Consider the following 24,481-nt stretch of genomic DNA (forward strand, 5'->3'; position numbering starts at 1 on the left):
TTTAGCTGCCTCCAGCTCTTCACAAGGGAGGCGATATTCTCCCGGTTGTGCCCAAGGTCCCTTTCCATCCAATATCTCCTCCCATGTCCATGAATCCTCTATGCTCTGCTCCCGTTGCTGCTTTACACGCCGCTTGGTCCGATTCTGGTGGGTAATTCTGTCACGATCGTCTATGGGTGAGAGAGAGGACCAAGGCGCAGCGTGTGCAAAATACATTCTCTTTTATTTAGAGAAGGGAAAAAACACGAAAACGAACACTGAATACAAACTAAACAAAACAACAAACGACCGTGAAGCTAACGACGTAAGTGCATAGACAAGCAACAAACGTTCAACATAGACAATTACCCACAAAACCCCAATGCCTATGACTGCCTTAAATATGGCTCTCAACTAGAGACAATGAACCACAGCTGCCTCTAATTGAGAACCAATCTAGGCAGCCATAGACATACAAACACCTAGACAAGACACTGACCCATATACCATACAAAACCCCTAGACAATACAAAAACACATACATTCCCCATGTCACACCCTGACCTAACTAAAATAATAAAGAAAACAAAGAATACTAAGGCCAGGGCGTGACAGGTCTACAGTAGCTCTGCTTTTAGCTGGCCTCTTAGTGGTAATGGGACCTTTCTAGGTGCTTGGATCACTGGTCTATATGGCTGCTCTAACTCCATTTTGTGCTGCACCTTGAGTTTTCCTATTCCCTGATAAACATCAGCATATGCATCCTCAACATTAGTCATTTCACCATTCACTGTATGAACCCGTTTCACTAGACCCAGTAAGTTACATGACTTTAACCCAATGATGTGTGTTTTTTCTCCCTTTACTATGACAAACTGAACCTTGTGAGATGTATCATCTATCTCCAGCACCAATGTGCATGTCCCTGAAGTGGTAATTGCTTTACCACTGTAAGCTTTCAGTCTTATCCTTTGTTTTGTGTTGGTTTTACCCGTAACCGTAACAATTCAGTCTCTGGAATGATGTTGACCTGAGCTCCAGTGTAATGTTTGAACACAATGTTAGTTCCATTAGTCTTGTAGGAAGCAGTCCTGTCCTCCCGCACCTCTCTGATTCAGAGGGGTTGGGTTAAATGCAGAAGACACATTTCAGTTGAATGCATTCAGTTGTATCCCCCTTTCCCTTTTCGTCTGGTCATGTGGGCACGACTGAAATTGTGTTTTATATAAAAGTAGAGACTCAGAGCTACAAAATGGTACATCATACACTGCATCTGAGGAACAATGGGAAAGTAATTCTTCTTTGAAAGTTGATCAACTTGTAAATTCACTTTTGAGAAAATCGCCTTTGAATGTTTTGCCATCTAGTGAAGAGCTCTTCTTTGTCTATCTACATCCATTCAGCATCGTTCACAACCTCACCCTAAGCTTTAGCCCCACCCATCTCGTTTCGCTCTCAAAGCGCACACTTGACACGTTTACTGACACCGGTCATATTCAACAGTTGTTGTACACACGTCACGTAATGTTAGCTAGCGAGCGAGCCAGCCAGCCAACGTTAGCTAGTTAAACAATAAACAGTGCCAACAATGCCACAGTGCTGGGAGCTAACCAACCATGTTCAATGTTAGCTAGCTAACATTAGGCTCTAAGTTGAACAACACATGGCTCTGGGAAATGAAAAATAACATCAGCTAGGGAGCCAGCCAGCTAACGTTAGCTAGATAGCTAACAGTACACTTTAGCTTCGACATATAGCTTGCTAGATAGGTAAACAATGTACCTAGCTAGGTGAACAAAGTGTAAGTTCACACACGTCACATGACGTTATCTAACGAGCTAGCCAGCTAGCGTTAGCTAGTTAAACATCAATGAACAGTGCCAACAATGCCACAGTTCTGGGAGCTAACCAACTATGTTCAATCTTAGCTAGCTAACAGCAAACGGCTCTGGGAAGCGAATAATAACATCAGCTAGGGAGCCAGCCAGCTAACGTGAGCTAGATAGCTAACAGTACACTTTAGCTTGAAATGAAACCACTTTCTGTCAAAATTAGAAAACGTGTAATATCTGAAAATGCAGCTAATTGACGCTAGACTATCTTACCAGGCTGTATACATCATCGTGCATGGACGCGTATCCCTGTCAGAAATGCCATGCCACGGTTGCCCTTAGTTTGAAGATGTAATCCGGAGACAGGTGTTTCCTCCATCTCTTTAGCTATCATACTCTAATTCCACTGATTTCAAAACTTGATCCTCCAGAAAGAGGAGAGCCACACTTATGCAGCTCCACTACCCAATATATATATTTTTTAATGCGTTCGACAGGATTACCAACACAGACTGACAAGCTTCTATGGCAGACCAATCCGAACTCCTCTCTCGGCATGTCCAGCCCACTCATTATCTCAGCCAGTCATGGCTAGTGGGAAGGTTGCTGACTTTTTCTGTGGCTTAACCAACAGGGCTCGCAATTTAACAATTTTATTCATATTTACAGATGGCATACAAGTTTGTTATTAAGGCACATGAAAGTTCACATGTTCAAGAAGGTATTTCTGCCAAAAATGCATTTTGATAAAAAATATTTCTTTACGATCAAACGGCTCTCCTGTGAAGTCGTGACTTGCGACATACGCCTAGTTTCCTGAATCGGGTCACAAATGTGAAGCATCTGGTTGGCGTTTCCACTCCCTACCAAATATGGTAGTGAGAGAAAGCCCAGTGGCCGGCAGTGGGAGGAGATGGAACTACATTCTGCTAATTTACTCATCGATTTAACATTTGATCTAAATACAGTTTTCTGTTCCCAAAACTACAATTTCTTACGAACAGTGGACTAAGTTTTGTAGACTTTACCCTTTGCCAAAGTAAAAAAAAAAATGCCGTTGTTTAGAAGGCGTGCAAAGGTGGATTGAGTTATTGCACAACGCACTTCACAGAGTAGGCGTTCCCCAACGGAAATATGCAAATGAATGTTAGAACGCACCATATTCGACTAGGTGTCACCTCTCTTGCTTGTCGCATTTGTATTGCTCTTTCTGGTGTCAATTAATTCTCACCAAATAACTTTTCTCTCAGCCCCTTGTCTCACACCCCCTTGTCTCACACCCCCATGACAATTCTCTCATATCAGCGAATCTGCAATTTGACCAAAATTACACGACTGACATTTCAGTTTCAAGTCCATAATAAATTCCTCAACAGTCTCTGTTTCATTCTGACATCTACTGTTGAAAACATACCTCTCAATTGTCTTGTGGCTAGTACCAGTTCATAATCTGCTTGTTCCTCATCCATTAGCTGAAACGTGTTGTAGATATCAATGGCGTCCGTACTGTGAAAAACAGCACAACCTTCTGTGTGTCGTCTTTTTCAGCCGCTCCTACCACCGTCAGATAGATGGTGAAACGCTGCTTGAACCGCTTCCATTGCTCTTCAACGTTGCCGTTAAGTTTCAATTATGTTGGAGGCTTTAGCTGTTCCATGTCGTTAGCCAACTAGCACTGCAAAACGACTAGCTATATGCACTGCATGCTCCGTTAGCTCAGGCGTGGTTATTTTTACCTCAATCTCGTTAGCCCAGTTGCTAGTTAGCTAATGTTAGCTAGTTAACGTGAAGCGTCTTGGTGCCGTTCAGCATTTTTTACCAAAACTCGAATGTGTCAACGGCGAGTTCTGTCACTCCTGGTACCATGTTGTATCTTCTTGTCTAATAAATACCAAAGTAAACAACTGTTCTTTAATAATCCTCTTAAATGTAATGTCCCCATATTTGGGGACCCTATTTGATTATTTGGGGACCCTATTTTTATTCAATTCAGTCTGGTATGAGAACGCTAGCCCCTTTATGCAAAAGCAGGGTATCTGCGGAAAGTTGAGTATCTTGGCTATTGATCAGTGCCTTCAAATCTTTGGAGTGACTTACAAACATATATGGGCATATACGAATTTATAAGGGCAGGCCAAGCCGATGACCTCTACCTACATTCCGGTTAGCGTTGTGAAGCATATACAAAATAGACATTGATACACACCCAAAGCCGGGACGCCACAGATCATGAGGATATCTTATTTGTCTGCCTGTGACCTACCATTATCACCAGCCCCGAGAGTCAACATTTTTATTTAAAATGTTTTCACCAAATTTTTTTATGTAGTATTTATTTAACATTGACTAGGCAAGTCAGTTAAGAACACATTCTTATTTACAATGGCGGCCTACCCCGGCCAAACCCGGATGACGCTGGGCCAATTGTGCGCTGCCCTATGGGACTCCCAATCACAGCCAGATGTGAATCAGCCTGGATTCGAACCAGGGACTGTGGTGACGCCACTTGCACTGAGATGCAGTGCCTTAGACCGCTGCGGTACTCAACATCTTACAAGGTAAGGTTAAATTTGGTCTGTGTTTGAGCTACATGGGGGGTATCAAATTAATCCTTAGGTTGGTAGAAACACATTTAATCTATTGTCAATGTCATCTGATGATCTATGACTTAATGGAATCGAATGTCCACATAGTGACTAGGTTGAAAAAACACTTGTATGTCCCCCGACACCACCACCATGTTTAAGAGAGATTGGTGTTGTAGAAATTTTGTTTTTATAGTGAACAATAAGTTTTAGGCATATCCTGTATGCAAAAACAGTGCAATTACCACATTCGGACACTTTGGAGAGGTTGAAAGGACACTTAAATATACCGTGGCTACCCCATAACACCACCACAATGTTTGAGTGAGGTTGATATGGTAGAAATAGTTTGTATACTGAACAAATAGCATTTAGGGATTGCAAATATGTAATAGCACTGAAATTATCTAATTTATAGACACATGCCACTTTGGAGACGTTTAGAGACACTTGGAAACGTCCTGTGACCACACCTGACACCACTTACTAAAACATCTGCCCATTTCTAGTTGTTAGGTCTATCAATCCTATTTTTTTCTGATATCGTTCACATGTTGTGGAAGCCATCTGATGTGTTTCCAGCTCTAGTCATCAATAATTAATTTATGGCTTGTCAATAAAAGATGACTTTCAAAATAAAAAAAAATAAAAAACGGTTATGTTGTGTGTGTGCTTGATCTTGTATATTTTTAACTATGTAACTCCTATCTATCTTCTGATTATTTCCTCATAATTTTCCAGATGTCTTCTTTCCAAATATACCAAGTTTTGTCAGAATCATGTAATTACACATGAATAGCAATTACTTTTGTGTATGTCTAATTAGGTGGAAATCTAAATTTTTCCATTACATTTAAGCATCAGCTTTCAGAGCAGCTTACCGGTCACTGTACCTGTACACAGCCAATCTGTAAATAGCACACCCAACTACCTCATCCCCATATTGTTATTTATCCTCTTGCTCTTTTGCACTCCAGTATTTCTACTTGCACATCATCATCCGCACATCTATCACTCTAGTGTTAATGCCAACTTGTAATTATTTCGCCTCTATGGCTTATTTATTGCCCCCCTACTCTTCTACATTTGCACACACTGTACATAGATTTTTCTATTGTGTTATTGACTATACGTTTATGTGTAACTCTGTGTTGTTGTTTTTGCCGCAAGGCTTTGCTTTATCTTGGCCAGGTCGCAGTTGTAAATGAGAACTTGTTCTCAACTGGCCTACCTGGTTAAATAAAGGTGAGATAAATAAATTAAATTAAATCAAGAAAACATCCCTGGTCATCCCTACTGCCTCTGATCTGGCGGACTCACTAAACAGATGCTTTGTTTGTAAATGATGTCTGAGTGTTGGAGCATGCCCCTGGCTATCCGTACATTTTTTTAATAAGAACACGGTGCAGTCTTGTTTGCTTAATATAAGGAATTTGAAAATATTTATATTTTTACTTTTGATACTTAAGTATATTCTAGTAATTACATTTACTTTTGATACTTAAGTATATTTAATATCAAATACTTTTAGACTATTACTCAAGTAGGATTTTACTGGGTGACTTTCACTTTTACTTGAGTAATTTTCTATTAACCACGTCTCAGTAATGACCAACACAACTGAAGCTGTGAACCAACACTTTCAATTGATCCATTTCAGGTAAAAAGCTTCTAGTGTTAACATACAGAAAACCCAGGCTTTTACGAGAGCATAAATCAGTGAAGCAGATATCAGAGCACAAGTCATAATTGGGGCTAGCAACAGTAGATGGGACAGTGTGTACATGCACATTTCCAGATATCATCAACAGTAATACAATCAAGGAACGGCATAAGACAGGGAGAACTCTGCAGTGCTGATTTATGACATCTGAATGCGCATCAGATGGCAACAAGATCATATTGTACAGCAATTTAATTAGGTAACATGAATATAAAAGCCGGCGAGAGGTGGTTAGAATGGGACAGGAGTCCAAAAGTCTGTGTAACCAATAGAGTCAGAACCCCAAGTGTGGGAACAAACACAGTCTGTCCCACGGTTGGGTAAAGAAAGTTCGTAGTCAACAAAGCATGCAGGAGTCATGAGGCAAATAGCAAAATAGCAAAATGCACAAGAAAAAAATAAAATTATAACAACTTGGGACTAGCCATTGTAAGATCAGAGTCACTCGCCCCAACAGTGCATGTGTGATGGAGGGGGGGGGGGGGGGGGGGTACCTGTACCAGACAGGGGGAGACAACCAGGGAAGACGGTGAACAGATCGCCAGGTGGAGTCCAAGCAGCAGTGCAGCAGGCAACGGGAGTAGGTGTCACACCCACTTGGGAGAAGCTTTATATCTGGAGGCAGATTTCTTGTAGAATAGCCCGCTGCGCCACTCGGGGGCCGATAAAGATGAGTTTGGCCCAGTGGGAGTGAGATTTTTGGAGAAAGTGGATCCAGACCTTTTGGCTGATCTGTATGTGGTATCAAGTTGGGTGGAAAATATGTTGGGTACTGTTAAATCAGTGAAAATAACCTGAAGGGGACTTGTGATGTTTTTTTGTAGTTCTTCCACCTAGAGGGAGCGGGCGCTCCGTGCCACGCAACTCGGGTCAAGATCTGTTTCTTGCTTTGCTCATAGGAACAGGGCATCATTGAAAGGAGTGATTTCTGGAGAGGCGTTAAGTGTGGCAGTGGAGCAATTGAAGTTGAAGATTCATGGTGTTTTTATCGCATTTTTTTTACCCCCTTAATTTAAAAAAAATTGCTGGTGTTTGTGACGCCCGCCATTTGGTGCAACACAGACCCAGTGGGGAGCGCGATGAAACAGAAGTGACACAGTCTGTCCTTTTGAGTTTTGAAACAGTCTTTATCCGATGAAGTTATGTTAGGAAATATCAGTTATCCTGTTAGAGCTTTTGTGCCGAACCCACTGTGGTGTTTCAGGTGTTACGTTTATGATCATGTTGCAGCAGTGTGTAGGAGGAAGATTCCAAGATGTGGGAAGTGTGTAGGAGGGCATGGGATAGATGAATGTGTAGTTTCGCCGGGAAAAGTTATGGGTGTCAACTTTAGGGGTGCCCATGTTGCTGGGAATCGGAAGTGTCCGGTGCGAGAGAGGCAGGTTGAGGTGGCCACGGTCAGAGTAATGCAGAAGGGTGTCTTATGCTGAAGCAGTGAAGAAAGTAGAGGAGGATGGGTCAAGGGTGAGGGATCCTGACAGGATTCCTGTGAGTAGTAGATTTGTGCCAGCACAGAGAGATAGGCCAATGAGCTTCTTAGCGTTCACAACAATGGATATCAACTATACCGCAGGAATGGAAAGTAAATCACAGAAAACCGATGTTGTGGTGGCAGCTGCAGAGAAGTACTTGGGTGTACCAGACTTGACTGTACCAGAAGAGTTACAGGGTGTACTGACCCGTCCTCCTAGGCCGCTGGTTAATTTAGTGGAATAGGGTGGTGGGTTTTTAATGTCACAAAGTATAATGGATTTATACACCAGTCCAGTTGGTGGCGGTAATGCAACATATTGGATGCCAACCGCCATAAAACCTAATTGAAGAAGAAGAACGAATTCTGGGTAATCCACAGCAGGTCAATAGAGAATTGTTGTGGGTGACTTGAAAGTTGAATGGCCCAGGGATAGAAACTGTCATAAAGTTGTCATTAGGTCATAAAAATCGAATCTCTCCCATGTGGGTTTTATGCAAGGTAAGTTTGCCCCGTTGTAACTCAAATGCATCTTCTTTAGGAGTGCTGTTAATATCCCTTTGATGACTGAACATTCATCAATATACTGTTTCCCATCATTGCAGGTAATATTTTGTTGACGATTGTACGAAGTATAAATGTTTTTATAAACTCATGAGCACCAGCTAGCTTGTTAGCTGTGCCTGTTAGCCTGGTTGTTAGCCCAGAAAGTATTGTGTGGTGCATTCTATTTCTTCATCACAAGAGTGTCACATTAAGTCACTTTTCAGGTTCATTTGATATATTTTGTATACTAAAATGGATGATTGTAGTTTATTCTGTTGTACACATGAGAACATTTGAAAATGATGTATTTGTTTTTATTATAGTAAATTAGGAATGACTAGAAATAGTTTAATCCACTATTACAATCCCTATAACTTTTATAGACATTTAGATGTCCTTTTTGTTTGTATATTAAACAGCAACTATAAGGAGAATTATTATGGGAGTGCTGTTAATAACCCTTTAAAGACTGAACATCCATCTATACTGTGTCCCATCATTGCAGCTTGGCAATAAATTAACTGTCATCCAACATTCCTTCGTGTTGACTCACTGACTTGGAAGATGGGACCGAGAGATCACATATGGATAATGTATGTGTGAAGGAGTACAGTATTCATAGTTCATGCATCCTTACCTATGTTAATGTTTACTCTTCCTGGGCTGCAACTTAGAACCAACCCTTTTCCCCAACAATGGCTGGCCTGCCTACTCACTATTCAGCAAACATATAGACTAGCATTTTCCTAATGCTTTTGTATTGCCATCTGTAGCTGAATTGGGCAGTACATTTTTCATGGCAAGACCAGTAGAAGACAAAATACATGGACAATTTAAGCAGTGGACCACACAAAAGACCCTAGTTGTGGAAAGAAAAAATATATACTTCACCAAAGGGAGATAATGCATTATGTCCACAAGGTGGCATGAGTGACCCATAGTTCAGAGCAATGGTATGCTGTGAGACCACTTGCAACAGAAAATTGCCCAAAACACATTGGATATGTGGTGGATAGGAAATGTGATGGACTATTTTGATCTTCAATCACCTGGTAATAAAATTAACATAGAGACATATATAAATGGATCTGGAATTGCATTTATTTTGACCAGTGGCTTTGGGACATTAAAAATAGCAGAACTATGGGAAGCATGACAACTGATGAATAGAATTGGTGAGAAGACAGATCAATGATATCTACAAGACATAAATGGATGCTTTTTCCTTACACAATCTCTCCGTCTCTCTGAAAGGTATGGTATGTGCTGATATCAGATAAGGAACTTTCACGACTTCATTGAAACACAAGGCCATTGTAAAAACGAATACACTATGCATGCGCGAACACACACAAACAGTATCTCCTCTCAACTGGAGAATAAAGAGCATGCGTTTCAGTCAGGTGAACATGGTGACCTTTCACATTCCAGTTACAGTACTCAAATCTCAAGAATAATACTTGTTTTCACCAGAGTCCAATATATTTAAGTTATGTCAATCAATCTTGAATCCTCACATAGTCATGATTAATCACACTGAAAAGTTATGGATTTATGGATGAGTAAATAGATAAAACAAGCATTCAAATAAGCTAAGTACTTTTTATCTTCAAGGGACACAAACAGCTACACAAGCTTATATATGATGCGTCATGCTTGGCATTTCAACCAGACAAAAACACATTACAAGAAAGAATGTGTACAAACAAGCTTGTATTTCTCCTTAGGGCTATGAATGCACATGGCTGATTGTAGGCCAACATTGAGTGGTTCTCTCACTACTGTCTCTGCACAAGTGTCTCCTTCAAAGTATATTAGAGTCCCCCATCACAGTGAAACATTCCTCACAGAGTTAAGTCTCTTTTTGTTTTGATGCTTGACTCAGAAATGTTTGAATCCTCCAGTAAGACGTGTGGGACTTCTACAGCAACTTGCCCTGCACCATGCCGGAATCCTTTGACTAAAGCCAGAGGAATGCTGGGTAAGTAGCCAGGCAGCTCTGAGCCAGTGGGTCGTGCCTGGTAACCTGCTGAGGTGTGGGAGTCATAGAACTGAGGGTATGCATGGCCCAGAGCAGACAGGCTGGTCTGACAACATTACTCAACCACCCCAGGAATCTTCTACAGCATTCCACACGACTTTCTTCAGGATTTAGAGCACTGCAGGTTCCACCTGCATCATCCACCTTGGGTACACTGTGTTGTGTTTACGGGGGGATGGCTTGCCTATGTATATTTACAGTACTAAAAATACCCTTTCATTCAATGAAAAAAAGGCCGCCAGTTCTATCTCATGAATCATTTAAACATCTGCTGCACTATCATTGGTGTCTCTCTTAAATTCTTTAACCCAGGCAAGTCTTCAGTACTATTGGTACAAGTTTGAATATGTATTATTGCTCAGGTAGTGGTGGTGGTGATAGTATGCTCAGATAAGTTACAGTAAGGGTACAGCATATTTTTTCCCCTATAAAATCTTATCTGAGAAAAGGTGTGGAGGAGACCTGTTGGCAATTAAGTAAATTCATCTAATTTATAAATGTTATCTTCGAAGAGGACGTGAAAAGGTGAATAACCAGAGAGGTGGTCGTGGAAAGGTAGTAAGTACCACAACAGTGGGCGAGTGGCAGCTATTGAATAGTGCAACAGGAATAACAAACATGAGACTGAAAACCACCCCCCATTGTCTATTTGGTAGCAGGATATGAATAGAGGCATCTCAAAGAGGAAACATCACTTGAACGTCGTCACCTGTACCTGTCTATCTATCAGCTATCACAGGGCTTTAGACTTCCGTGCTTGTGCTTCCGATAGACATATGCTACTCGAAACGCTCTAATATTTGCCCAGTAGTTTACTGTAGTTTCCCCAAATTAGAGACGTCAGACAAATACATCACTTTGTTTTAGAATATTGCATTTCAGGATACCAGTTAATTTAAAATTTCACAGAGAAAACCTTATCTTAGTAGTATTTTCAGTCACTATAGAGTGAATTACATTCCTGATAAATGAGAATGTTTTTCCAGGGCAGTCGCCAGAAGGACAGGGAGTCAGGGGTGGGAGCATTATATATCTTATCAACATTACTGCTCAGAAACCTGACATGGCTGACTCACATACAGTAGCTTACATTCTTAGGCAACAACTAGTGGAAATTCTGAGGGAAGTTGTCCTGTGACTCTGTCAAGGGTGTGGCTACAGAGGTGAAACTGCAAATGTATAGGGTTTCTTTGACATGCACCCTTTCCTCCTGGGTGATGGAGGAGTTTTATGAGCAGAATCTGTATCAGCAGCATTAACCATATTATATATATTTGTGTTCATGTGGGTAGGCTCCTTGGATACCTGCGTGCTGACATGGAACATGCATTTACAGGAACCTTCCTCTGAGAAGAGCTCAGGAAATTGCTTGTCCCCCTTGGCAGCAGTGTGAAGATCAAAGCACTGGCAGGCGTTGAGCAGTATCCACTGAGGTTGCAGGATTATCTCTCCACATTCCTGCATTCCAGCTCTCTCCATCATCTGAGACACTGTGGGGCCCCGGGAGGGAGCTCCACACTAAATACATTTGCTTCTATCTGGTTAGGTTTTAGCTGTTAGTCAGGATGTTGTCATTGTCCCAGTCTGAACAGGTTGAACTCTGAATGAAGAGAAAGATGGTACAAAATACAGGGGTGAAACAGAGAAGGTTAGATCACAAACATCTTGTTGGTGAATTTAACAACCGAAAATGAACAATCTAATCCTTAGTATCCTAATCTGGAAAGCTTTTGAGGCACTTACATAACTTAGTAGGGTCCATGCCATACCAAAACCATGTTCCTTTGTCAGAGATACACAGAGTGATAATGATTACACAAGGTCATGATGAAGGTAAGACCCTGTTAATGCTCCCTAACAAAGTGGATTGAGGGTACAAAAGAGATGAAACATGCATAAAGAAAAGCATGAGATTGGGCTCTGTTTCAAAATATCACTTAAAAAAAAATAATACGTGTTTTGACTGTGATCGGGTAGATGTGTCTTGTTAATGAACAAAATAACAAACTATTGATTTCATTTGGATGGTGCAGTCATGGCTGCACAGCCCATAACATATGGCTAATTAAACCAAAAGTATGCTATTCTATTATTTTGAACAATTGTATTACCTGCCTCAACAAATGAATAATGGATTACTTATTGATGGGGTATATTCTCAATTGATTGATTAAAATAGATGCCCACCCACATCTGCACACCACTACCAGCACTTTTCCTCGGCATGCATGCACATAAAATGTGTATGCAGGCAAGAATGTGGTAAAAAAATGGGCCTGTTTGTAGGGTCATATTAACATTGCCATTTTTTCTACAGGCAAAATTCCATAAATCCTACTTGAAAGCAGTATATGTTGTTTTTCTTAAAGTTGCCTGGAAATACCACGTGCATCAACTTTTATACGTACATTTGTAACAGCCTAAAAAACATTAAGAAACTTCTTTCGATCAAATAAGCTTCACGTAACTTCACTCTCTCATAGACCATACAAAAAAGGGCTTATCTCATGGACAGATTTTGGGCCGAGTAAATCCTGTCGCTTCGCTGACTATCTTAATTTATCCTCCATCTTTGGCCTTGTCTCACCTGCTCTATGCTTCCTGGTCTCCAGGGCAACACCAACTGAAACATTTCATCTGACACCACGCACGACCCCATCCCCGCCTTCAAGCGGCGTGTCTAGCTGACGTCATTGTTATCGAGGCAGTGGTGTAGCTCTGCCCATCGTGAGGAGAACAGATACAGATCTGATTCCTATTACAGCACCAGGACTGTTTAAGGACTGTACCTGTGCGTCTATCTAGCCCCATGTTGCTGCGGGCAAATTAGTTTACAACGAAGTGACTGACTATCTACTCAAACCTGTTTCGAGGAAAGCCTGTGGATGGTTCAATCCGCCGGGGTTCAACGCGCAAACATGTCAAGGCATCAGAGGACCCCATTGAAAAACACGAACAATGTGGTCGAGGTCAAAAGCAAAGTAAGTGGCTGGCTAATTCATTTCACATTCATAATGCGGTTACCGTGGAACGAACCGGTAGACCGCGGTTTATTGGTTGGTAGGCTACCGTATCAGGCACGCGCGGTACACAGGGCTAACAAAATCAAGATGTAGACTACAAATGGGATTGTCCGTATGTCACTACCTGTCACAACGGCGCTCTTGAATCCCCCCTAAACTCATCATATCCGAGCGCGAAACACTGATGTTCGTGTCCTTGATTTATGCTTGTCACCACGACGTTCCGGGCGCGAGCGTGTCTGTCTCTATCCATGGGGTCGTCATTAGTTACCACAGTCACAAAGTCATAAACCCCGCCTATTTCTAATATGTATCTACTTAAAATCTGATTTTAAACCTAACCCTAACATTAACATTAACCACACTGACAATTTTATACCTAATCGTATACCTAATCCTAAACTTAAATTAAGACTAAAAAGATAATTTTTGTTTTCATACATTTTTACGATATAGCCAATTTTTACTTTGTGGCTTTGGTAACTAGTGGAAAGAAACCCTATCACGCTAGGAGGCTATGACAGTTCGCATGCTATCCATGTGTAGCAGGCTAGGAGGCTATGACAGTTTACATAGTCGCTCTCTGCTCTGTCATTTCTGTTATGCATTGTAGCGCGCTGCTCTGGTGCAGAATTGAGCGTAACTGTACGTGGTTAATTAGAATATAGGGCCTGGCTAGTTAATTAGGCTATGCATGAAACCTACAAACCATATGGCATAAATGATTTAACTAGGCAAGTCAGTTAAGAACAAATTCGTATTTACAATGACAGCCAACCCCAGATAGCCAATTGTGCTCTGCCCTATGGGACTCCCAATCACGGCCGGTTATGATACAGCCTGGAATCAAACCAGGGTCTGTAATGATGCCTCTAGCACTGAGATGCAGTGTCTTAGACCGCTGCGCCACTCGGGAACCCCAATGTAATTGAATAGACCATAGGCCATAGTAGCCAATACAATACCATAGCCTAACTGTAAAAAAACATTGAAGATAATAAATTATATATTTATTATCATTTATCATCATTATCATCTTCATCAGTGTATCACCTTAAAACCAATTGACCTTCTGTCAATTATACTCTGATATATTGGTTAAGGTGTCCTTTATTATTAAAATATTAGTGAGGACAATACTTCTTTCACACATTGTCTGTCCTGGCAACACATGTTTTTGCAAATGTACAACTTGCAATGGCTCCATGGATCCCCCGAAGATAAAGAGTACTCAAAGAGTTAGGAATTCAATAGGAATAAAGTTGTTGCGAAATAATATCTAATTATAGCTGTCACAAGAGCTCAAATTCAATAGTGGTTGTAGTTTTCCTTTAGACTGCATGTTTTCATTTCAAGACAAGAATGAGCTAGTGTGAAAAGTAAAACCTCATGCCTCCATGCAGTTCTTTCTCAGACAAAGCAAAATTGGTAACTGAGTTTATGTAAAGAAAAATAGGGTTCATACCTCTGATAATCACTTTTTCAAATGTACTATTGTTGTTCACTATTGTTGTTCACGACTCAGATCCTATACAATGGCGGCGGTGGAGATGGCTGCTGTTTCACGGTCTCCTAACCAATTGTGCTATTGTGTGTGTTTTTTCGTGTTATCTGTAACTTATTTTGTACATAATGTTTCTGCCACTGTCTCTTATGACCGAAAATAGCTTCTAGATATCAGGACAGCTATTACTCACCTCGTACTGGAAGAAGATGTTTTATTTAACGAGTCGGACGAAAAGGATTTACTTCAGACACCCATCAAGGCCCTCATCTCCGTCATTCGCTGGAGAAAAAGACGGAGATATCAGGGACATAGGTTGGGGTGCCTTGTAAGGATCCAACGGCGAGTGGGTAATCTGCCTTTACCATCAGTCCTATTAGCCAACGTACAATCATTGGATAACAACATAGAAGAACTACGATCACGTATATCCTACCAACGGGACATTAAAAACTGTAATATCTTATGTTTCACCGAGTCGTGGCTGAACGACGACATGAATAACATACAGCTGGCAGTGTTTTACCCTGCATCAGCAAGATAGAACAACCGTCTCTGGTAAGACAAGGGGTGGCAGTCTGTGTATATTTTTAAACAACAGCTGGTGCACAAAATCTAATATTAAGGAAGTCTCGAGGTTTTGCTCACCTGAGGTAGAGTATGTCATGATAAGCTGTAGACCACACTATTTACCAAGAGAGCTTTCATCTATATTCTTCGTAGCTGTCTATTTACCACCACAAACCGATGCTGGCACTAAGACCGCAATCAATGAGCTGTATCTGGCCATAAGCAAACAGGAAAACGCTCATCCAGAGGCGGTGCTCATAGTGGCCAGGGACTTTAATGCATGGTTACTTAAATCCGTTTTACCTCATTTCTACCAGAATGTTAAATGTGCAACCAGAGGGAAAAAAACTCTAGACCACCTTTACTCCACACACAGAGACACGTACAAAGCTCTCCCTCACCCTCCATTTTGCAAATCTGACCATTATTCTATCCTCCTGATTCCTGCTTACAAGCAAAAACTAAAGCAGGAAGCACCAGTGACTCGGCCAATAAAGAAGTGGTCAAATGACGCAGATGCTAAGCTACAGGACTGTTTTGCTAGCACAGACTGGAATATGTTCCGGGATTCTTCTGATAGCATTGAGGAGTACACCACATCAGTCATTGTCTTCATCAATAAGTGCATCAATGATGTTGTCCCCACAGTGACTGTACGTACATACCCCAACCAGAAGCCATGGATTACAGGCAACATCCACACTGCTAAAGGGTAGAGCTGCCGCTTTCAAGGATTGAGACTCTAACCCGGAAGCTTATAAGAAATCCTGCTATGCCTTCCGGGGAACGATCAAACAGGCAAAGTGTCAATACAGGACTAAGTTTGAATCGTACTACATCGGCTCCGACGCTCGTCGGATGTGGCAGGGCTTGCAAACTATTACAGACTACAAAGGGAAGCACAGCCACAAGCTGCCCAGTGACAAGAGCCTACCAGACGAGCTGAATGACTTCTATGCTCGCTTCGAGGCAAGCAACACTGAAGCATGCATTAGAGCATCAGCTGTTTTGGATGACTGTGTGATCACGCTCTCCATAGCCGATGTGAGTAAGACCTTGTGCCCAAGAACACTAAGGTAACCTGCCTAAATGACTACCGACCTGTAGCCCTCGCGTCTGTAGCCATGAAGTGCTTTGAAAGGCTGGTCATGGCTCACATCAACACCATTATCCCAGACACCCTTGACCCACCCAAATTTGCATACCGCCCCACAGATGATGTAATCTCTATTGCACTACACACTGCCCTTTCCCACCTGGACAAAAGGAACACCTATGTGAGAATGCTATTCATTGACTACAGCTCAGCAGTCAACACCATAGTGCCTTCTAAGCTCATCACTAAGCTAAGGACCCTGGGACTAAACACCTCCTTCTGCAACTGGATCCTGGACTTCCTGACGGGCTGACCCCAGGTGGTAAGGGTAGGTAACAACACATCCGTTATGCTGATCCTCAACCCAGGGGCCCCTGAGGGGTGCGTGCTCAGTCCCCTCCTGTACTCCCTGTTCACTCATGACTACTTGGCCAGGCACGACTCCAACACCATCATTAAGTTTGCCGATGACACAACAATGGTAAGCCTGATCACCGACAAAGGAGATGATTGTGGACTACAGGAAAGGAGGACCGAGCACGCCCCCATTCTCATCGACGGGGCTGTAGTGGAGCAGGTTGAGAGCTTCAAGTTCCTTGGTGTCCACATCACCAACAAACTATCATGGTCCAATCACACCAAGACAGTCATGAAGAGGGCATGACAAAGCCTATTCCCCCTCAGGAGACTGAAAATATTTGGCATGTGTCCTCAGATCCTCAAAAAGGTTCTACAGCTGCACCATCGAGAGCATCCTGACTGGTTGTATCACTGCCTGGTACGGCAATTGCTCGGCCTCCGACCGCAAGGCAGTACAGAGGGTAGTGCGTACGGCCCTGTACATCACTGGGGCCAAGCTTTCTGCCATCCAGGACCTCTATACTAGGCGGTGTCAGAGAAAGGCCCTAAAAATTGTCAAAGACTCCAGCAACCCTAGTCATAGACTGTTCTCTCTGCTACTGCACGGCAAGCGGTATCGGAGCACCAAGTCAAGGTCCAAAAGGCTTCTTAACAGCTTCTATCCCCAAGCCATAAGACTCCTGATCAGCTAATCAAATGGCTACCCTGACCTTTTGCATTGTCCCCCCCCCCCCCTTTTACGCTGCTGCTAGTCTCTGTTTATTATCTATTTATAGTCACTTTAACTCTACCTACATGTACGTTTTACATCAATTACCTCGACTAACCTGTGCCCCCACACGTTGACTTTGTACCAGTACCCCCTGTATATAGCCTCGCTACTGTTATTTTACTGCTGCTCTTTAATTATTAGTTATTTTATTTAAAAAATTGACTTATCTATTTTTTACTGAACACTTATTTTTCTTAAAACTACATTGTTGGTTAAAGGCTTGTAAGTAAGCATTTCGCTCACCACCTGTTGTATTCGGCGCATGTGACAAATAACATTTGATTTGATGTCAAAATCTTTAAAGGCCCAGGGCAGTTAAAAACATGATTTACCTGTGTTTTATGTATATTTCCACACTATAAGCTGGAATAATACTGTGAAATTGTGAAAATTATAATAATGCCCTTTTAGTGTAAGAGCTGTTTGAAAAGACCGCCTGAAATTTCAGCTTGTTTTGGAGGGATGGAGTTTTGGCCTGCCTGGTAAATTAGTTAATAGACTAATAAGAAAGAGTTCCAAACCGCTCTGCCCAAAACAGCTAGTTTTCTCCTCCCCCTCCCCACTCAGACCACACGAAGACAGTCCTAGCAAAATTCTTGCTTGAGAAATTGCTCTTCGCTAAGAAGCTATTTTTGTTTATATTTGACCATTTTAATTGAAAACAATCACAGTAAGGTACTTAATTGTTACCCGGAAATGATTTGATATTGAGATAAAAACAGCTGCATTGGACCTTTAACAATCTAGTATGGTCTGAATTAGAGGTCGACCGATTAAGCAGAATGGTCGAGTAATTAGGGCCGATTTCAAGTTTTCATAACAATCAGTAATCTGCATTTTTGGACACCGATTATGGCCGATTACATTGCACTCCACGAGGAGACTGCGTGGCAGGCTGACTACCTGTTATGCAAGTGCAGCAAGGAGCCAAGGTAAGGTGGACTGCAGGAAAGGAGGACCGAGCATTACATTTATCTTATAAAAACAATCAATCTTAACATAATCACTAATTAACTACACATGGTTGATGTTATTACTAGTTTATCTAGCTTGTCCTGCGTTGCATATAATCGATGCGGTGCCTGTTAATTTATCATTGAATCACAGCCTACTTCGCCAAACGGGTGATTTAACAAGCGCATTCACGAAAAAAGCACTGTCATTGCACCAACGTGTACCTAACCATAAACATCAACGCCTTTCTTAAAATCAATTCACAAGTATATATTTTTAAACCTGCATATTTAGTTAATATTGCCTGCTAACATGAATTTCTTTTAACTAGGGAAATTGTGTCACTTCTTTTGCGTTCTGTGCAAGCAGAGTCAGGGTATATGCAGCAGTTTGGGTCGCCTGGCTCGTTGCGAACTGTGTGAAGACCATTTCTTCCTAACAAAGACCGTAATTAATTTGCCAGAATTGTACATAATTATGACATAACATTGAAGGTTGTACAATGTAACAGCAATATTTAGACCTAGGGATGCCATCCGTTAGATAAAATACGGAACGGTTCCGTATTTCACTGAAAGAATAAATGTTTTGTTTTCGAAATGATAGTTTCTGGATTTGACCATATTAATGACCTAAGGCTCGTATTTCTGTGTGTTATTATGTTATAATTAAGTCTATGATTTGATAGAGCAATCTGACTGAGCGGTGGTAGGCAGCAGCTGGCTCGTAAGCATTCATTCAAACAGCACTTTCCTGCATTTGCCAGCAGCTCTTCGCTGTGCTTCAAGCATTGCGCTGTTTATGACTTCATGCCTATCAACTCCGGAGATAAGGCTGGCAATACTAAAGTACCTATTAGAACATCCAATAGTCAAAGGTATATGAAATACAAATGGTATAGAGAGAAATAGTCCTATAATAACTACAACCTAAAACTTCTTACCTGGGAATATTGAAGACTCATGTTAAAAGGAACCACCAGCTTTCATATGTTCTGAGCAAGGAACTTAAACATTAGCTTTTTTACATGGCACATATTGCACTTTTACTTTCTTCTCCAACACTTTGTTTTTGCATTATTTAAACCAAATTGAACATGTTTCATTATTTATTTGAGACTAAATTGATTTTATTGATGTATTATATTAAGTTAAAATAAGTGTTTATTCAGTATTGTTGTAATTGTCATTATTACAAATATATATATAATAATCGGTTGATTAATCGGTATCGGCTTTTTTTGGTCCTCCAATAATCGGTATCGGCGTTGAAAAATCATAATCGGTTCGACCTCTAGTCTGAATGCACAGTTCATGTGTGTTTATCAAATTCAAACAATATGCTACTGATTGTGGTGTTAAACACTAATATGGAAATCTATACAGGTAATATCTCTGCAGTGTAATGTGTAATGTGCAACTAACTGCCTCACTGTCTGTCTGGCTCTCCTCAGCAGTGATTTTTAACAACTTGTTGACAGTGGATTCTTTCTAATTCTGTTAGTATTTCAATTATGTGCCTCAGCTGCAGCACTGCATCTTAAAATGGTTTGAAGACAAATAGGCCCATCGTTAGCTCCCCTGTTCTACAGCCTTTTACACGGTTCTCCAGAGGGCTGGCTTCGGCGAACTAGTACGGACTTTCTTGACTCAGCAAAGATGTTTTGCTCATTGGAGCCCCAGGATGGTTGGGAATACAGTAGAATCTTCTACACTAACTTGTCCAGCACTCACTCACTCATTGATTTGTTTTCTTACACATTTACCGTCACCTTCTATATTCTCACACTCAAATACTCTTTCACTTGATTACTTGGAATGAAGGTGATATTTAGGCAGAGTTGATTTAATCATAATTGATAGAAGCCATCCAGCCCGTACATAGTTTACTGTATCCACCCAAATGGCTCATTAAAGTATGAAGAGAACTAAGGAATTGAAGCTATAATGCTTGACTTCGTTCTCCAGAGTGCATTCCTTGATATTGTTACAAAATGAGAACTCCATGTCCCCATAGATACCACCATCAGAGGAGGGGAGATAAAGAGCAAACAGAGATGATGTGTTGAGAGTTGAGATGAGAGTGTGCATTGTATCTCTGATGGTCATTATAAATATGGTGATTTCCCCTGCAGCTCTGCTCTGATCTTTGTGAAATAGACTGAAGCTCAGAAGCTGTGTTATAGTTGAATGGGTGGAAATGGCATAATCAGTCACCCTTTCTGTCCAGTAAAGCATGCAATATATTATTATTCTTCAATAGTAAACCCCAGAGGTAGAGTGGTGAGAGGAAAAGGGGATTAGTCCCTGGACCACTCATTTTCTGTGAGGACCTACAATCACTCATAAAGTACTCATTATTTGTTTCAGTCTGTAAATACGGTTGGACACACAAACCAGTCAATCATGCTATTATGAAAACACCCAATGAACTTAAACTGGTGGTGCACCATCCAGTACTCTTCAGTCCACTCCAGACTGTCTAGCTCTGTTTTCCCGTCCTCTTTCTGCTTGCCTGCCTGTTTTTCCTTCCCTCTGTAATCTGTCTGTCTGCCAATCTGTTTTCTATCTGTCTCCCTGTCTTTGTGATTGAGGAAGTCTGTGGCCCCAGACAAGGATGGGATAGCACATTATGTGAGAGGAGTGACACAACCTTCTGTGTGTGTTTCCATGTGATACGCACCTCAGAGATAAATTCACTGGCCTTGTAGGGCAGCAGCTCCAGACAGACAAGCATATCTCACAGCTTGTGTTGTCCCCTAAATGATCTTTATGTATCTGTGCTACACAGCTACCTCACAATGACCCACACTCCACCGTGTCGCACCTAGTGAGACATCTCAGAACATGGTCCTAGTTGTTACATACTGGACTATGTTTCTAGGTTTAGTTCTGTGTCTAGTCAAATTAATACCTAGGTTATGTTATGTTATGAGGACCAGAATGCATTCATGAAAAGCAATAGAGGGGAATTTTAAATAGTTTAGTGAAGGGCAATGTCATGGCCGAGGCTTTTATTGGAGTCTGGATCAATTGTCTGGGGTTTGTTGCTGCACCAATCCTTATGAGTTTGCTTTATTGGTTTCATGACACAATCTTCTCTGACCTTTGTGTTCTAGTTTGAGGCGGAGTACAGACGTTTCGCTCTGAAGAAGAGCGGCACCGGTGGCTTTCAGGAGTTCTACCGACTGCTGCAGACTGTTCACCGCATCCCCGGTGTGGAGGTGCTGCTGGGATATGCGGACATCTATGGTGACCTGCTGCCAATCAACAACGATGACAACTTCTACAAGGCCCTGTCCTCAGCCAATCCACTACTCAGGATCATCATCCAGAAGAGAGGTGAGGCTGTGGCATGGAGAGAGAAATGGGAGGGGAGGAAGGGAAGGGAAGGGAGAGAGGGATGGGGTGGGAGAGGAGAGTTATTTATAGGGGAAACCTCATTGTTAGCTTACATTGTTGGTTAAAGCTCTCTGCTATTGATGTTGACCTTATTGCAATTGGAGTCACTGTGTTTTTGTTCCAATGGCTGTTGACTGTTGTGTTGAAGTGAGTTATTTGCCAGTGCTACTGTTGATGCTTGTTTGTTATCGGCGCTGTTGATGTGTTTTTAAATCAGTTGTCAAACATGGCAGAAAATTATAGCGTAGTACAGTGTGTAGTGTGTGTTCATGATTAAATACTGTGTTATGTCTTATAAAGTAGTCTAATTGTTAGCAGAAAGGGTTCTGCTGTTGATAGCTGCATTTCTTACTGTGACTGATGATGGAAGTATGAGAGTCAGTCAGTGTGGCAATGGTGATGACGTTGTTGTTTGTATTGTGAGTGGATGAGTGTCTGGGGCTCTGCTCATTGTTGCCAGTCTGGCCTGCCTCAGTGGGTGGGGCTGTCTGGTGCTGTGCCAGCCCTCAGGAATGCAAAGGCAGAGTGCTGTGCTGAGAGGAGATGGAGCTGGGGCTAAGGCTGGAGCTGGGGATGGGGCTAAGGCTGGAGCTGGAGCTGGGGCTGCAGTTGGGGAGGGAGTTGGGGCTGGAGCTGGAGCTGGGGATGGAGCTGGAGCTGGGGATGAAGCTGGAGCTGGGGATGAAGCTGGAGCTGGGACTAGAGCTGGGGATGGAGCTGGAGCTGGGGCTGGAGCTGGGGCTGGAGCTGGGGCTGGGGCTGGAGCTGGGGCTAGAGCTGGGGATGGAGCTGGGGATGAAGCTGGAGCTGGGGATGAAGCTGGGGCTGAAGCTAGGGATGGAGCTGGGGCTGGAGCTGGAGCTGGGGCTGAAGCTAGGGATGGAGCTGGAGCTGGGGCTGAAGCTAGGGATGGAGCTGGGGATGGAGCTGGGGCTGAAGCTAGGGATGGAGCTGGGGATGGAGCTGGGGCTGAAGCTAGGGATGGAGCTGGGGATGGAGCTGGGGCTGAAGCTAGGGATGGAGCTGGGGATGGAGCTGGGCCTGAAGCTAGGGATGGAGCTGGGGCTGGAGCTGAGGATGCAGTTGGGGCTAGAGTTGGGCCTGGGGCTGACTCCTCACCCTTATCTCACCCAGCCTGCCCTGAAACACACTATACCTCAGATGCTCCCCTCTCTTCCCCACCATGCTCTGTTTCTAGCTCTTTATCTCCATCTATACCCCTCCATTCCTAATGCCCCATCACGGTCAGTGAGTTTGATCAAAACCAATTCTGCATTCTGGAAATCGCCCATTAATGCTCTTAAAAGTCGCTCCCCTATTGTTTATAGTCCAATCTTTCTATGTGATGTTGTTTTATTGTTTTGTTTGTTTGCATAAATCATTTGGAAATGTTAATCTGGAGAATGGCTCCTATTGTTCCCAGTTTTAGAGGACCATCCTGTTCCATAATCAGCTCTGCTTTATTTTGTAACAAAAAAAAAGAGCTTAATGAAATTCTCATTATTATCCTTCTTTATTAGCCAAGTCCAGCTGCTTTGTGATTGCTACAGGATAGAATCCATGACTCAATTACCACTTTATATAATTATCCATCAGGCTCACAATGTTATACAGGCCAGTGGGTATAGATGGATATTCTAGTTAACCGTCTTTGGGAGGTGCTCAGCTGTGGGTAGAGAGGAGATTCCTGTAGTGCCCTGTAGTTCAACCCCCCTCTGTGTGGTCGCTGAAGCTCTCATGGCTTAGTGTGCTATGTGTCAGTCAGAAGAGAGATAGGCTGTGCAGCTTTGCCTCTCTGTCCATGGCTCTCTGTGGGAGTGATTCCTGCTGCTTCAGCACCAGGGCCAGGGCCCTGCTCTGCCTGTCATTGTGGGGAGCACAGAAACCTCCCTGCTGGGGCCTGAGATGAGTTCAACACGGGTGTGGTTAGGAGCAATAACACTGGATGGACAAAGATGACATGGATGCTTAGAGTGGCATTCTAGAATAGTACATTTCAGGAAGAGCAATTGAAATGCCATTTGTGAGGTGCACTGAGAGGTACGGCTTTGAGGGTTGGCGGCTGGGGGAGGGAAGCTCAGAGGGAGCCTTACGTTCAGCACAGACCAGGGGAGCGAGGAATGTAGCTAATGAGATCTAGTCGGCCCTGTGGTCCTAGAAGAAGGCTTCAAGAGAGAAACCCAAAGATGGAGATGAAAAGTGAGAAATGGAAACAGAAATAGAATGAGCAGGAGAGAAAGAGACTGCTATAGGGATATATTTTTCCAATCCATCTCAGTGTTTGCTACCTGTTCTCATCTACAGCATCTGCAGTATATATGTGGAAGAAAGGCCTAGTTGAATAACAAAGCCATAGCTTGCACAGTGAATGTTTATCTGTGTATAAACAGGAAGCCATCATCCCTGTATGCTCCAGGAGATCCAGCACACCTGCTAATTACTCATTAGCTGGAAAAAGCCTCCTTGCTTTACAGACAAAACTCTGATCATTAATTTGAATGGCTCAGGAGACAAAAGCAATCAGAATCTTTGAGCTCTATTTGTTCACTCAGCAGGAGTTTTTCTGTTCTGCTGCCACCGACTGACAACATAGCTACTTCCTGTTCTCATGGGGGATGCTCTTT

At 42.4% G+C, this 24,481-nt stretch overlaps 1 protein-coding gene across 1 annotated transcript in view; it reads left to right on the forward strand.

Annotated features, from left to right (window-relative positions):
* The first annotated feature begins 13,095 nt into the window (after positions 1-13,095).
* The window catches only part of pard6a (par-6 family cell polarity regulator alpha), a 39,792-nt gene continuing 28,406 nt past the window's right edge, over positions 13,096-24,481 (forward strand). The window contains exons 1-2 of the mRNA XM_039000575.1: positions 13,096-13,158; positions 21,575-21,797. Coding sequence (XP_038856503.1) covers positions 13,096-13,158; positions 21,575-21,797 — 286 coding nt within the window. The remainder of the gene's footprint in view (positions 13,159-21,574; positions 21,798-24,481) is intronic.

Source organism: Salvelinus namaycush, chromosome 9 (assembly GCF_016432855.1).
Source record: "Salvelinus namaycush isolate Seneca chromosome 9, SaNama_1.0, whole genome shotgun sequence".
Taxonomy (NCBI): domain Eukaryota; kingdom Metazoa; phylum Chordata; class Actinopteri; order Salmoniformes; family Salmonidae; genus Salvelinus; species Salvelinus namaycush.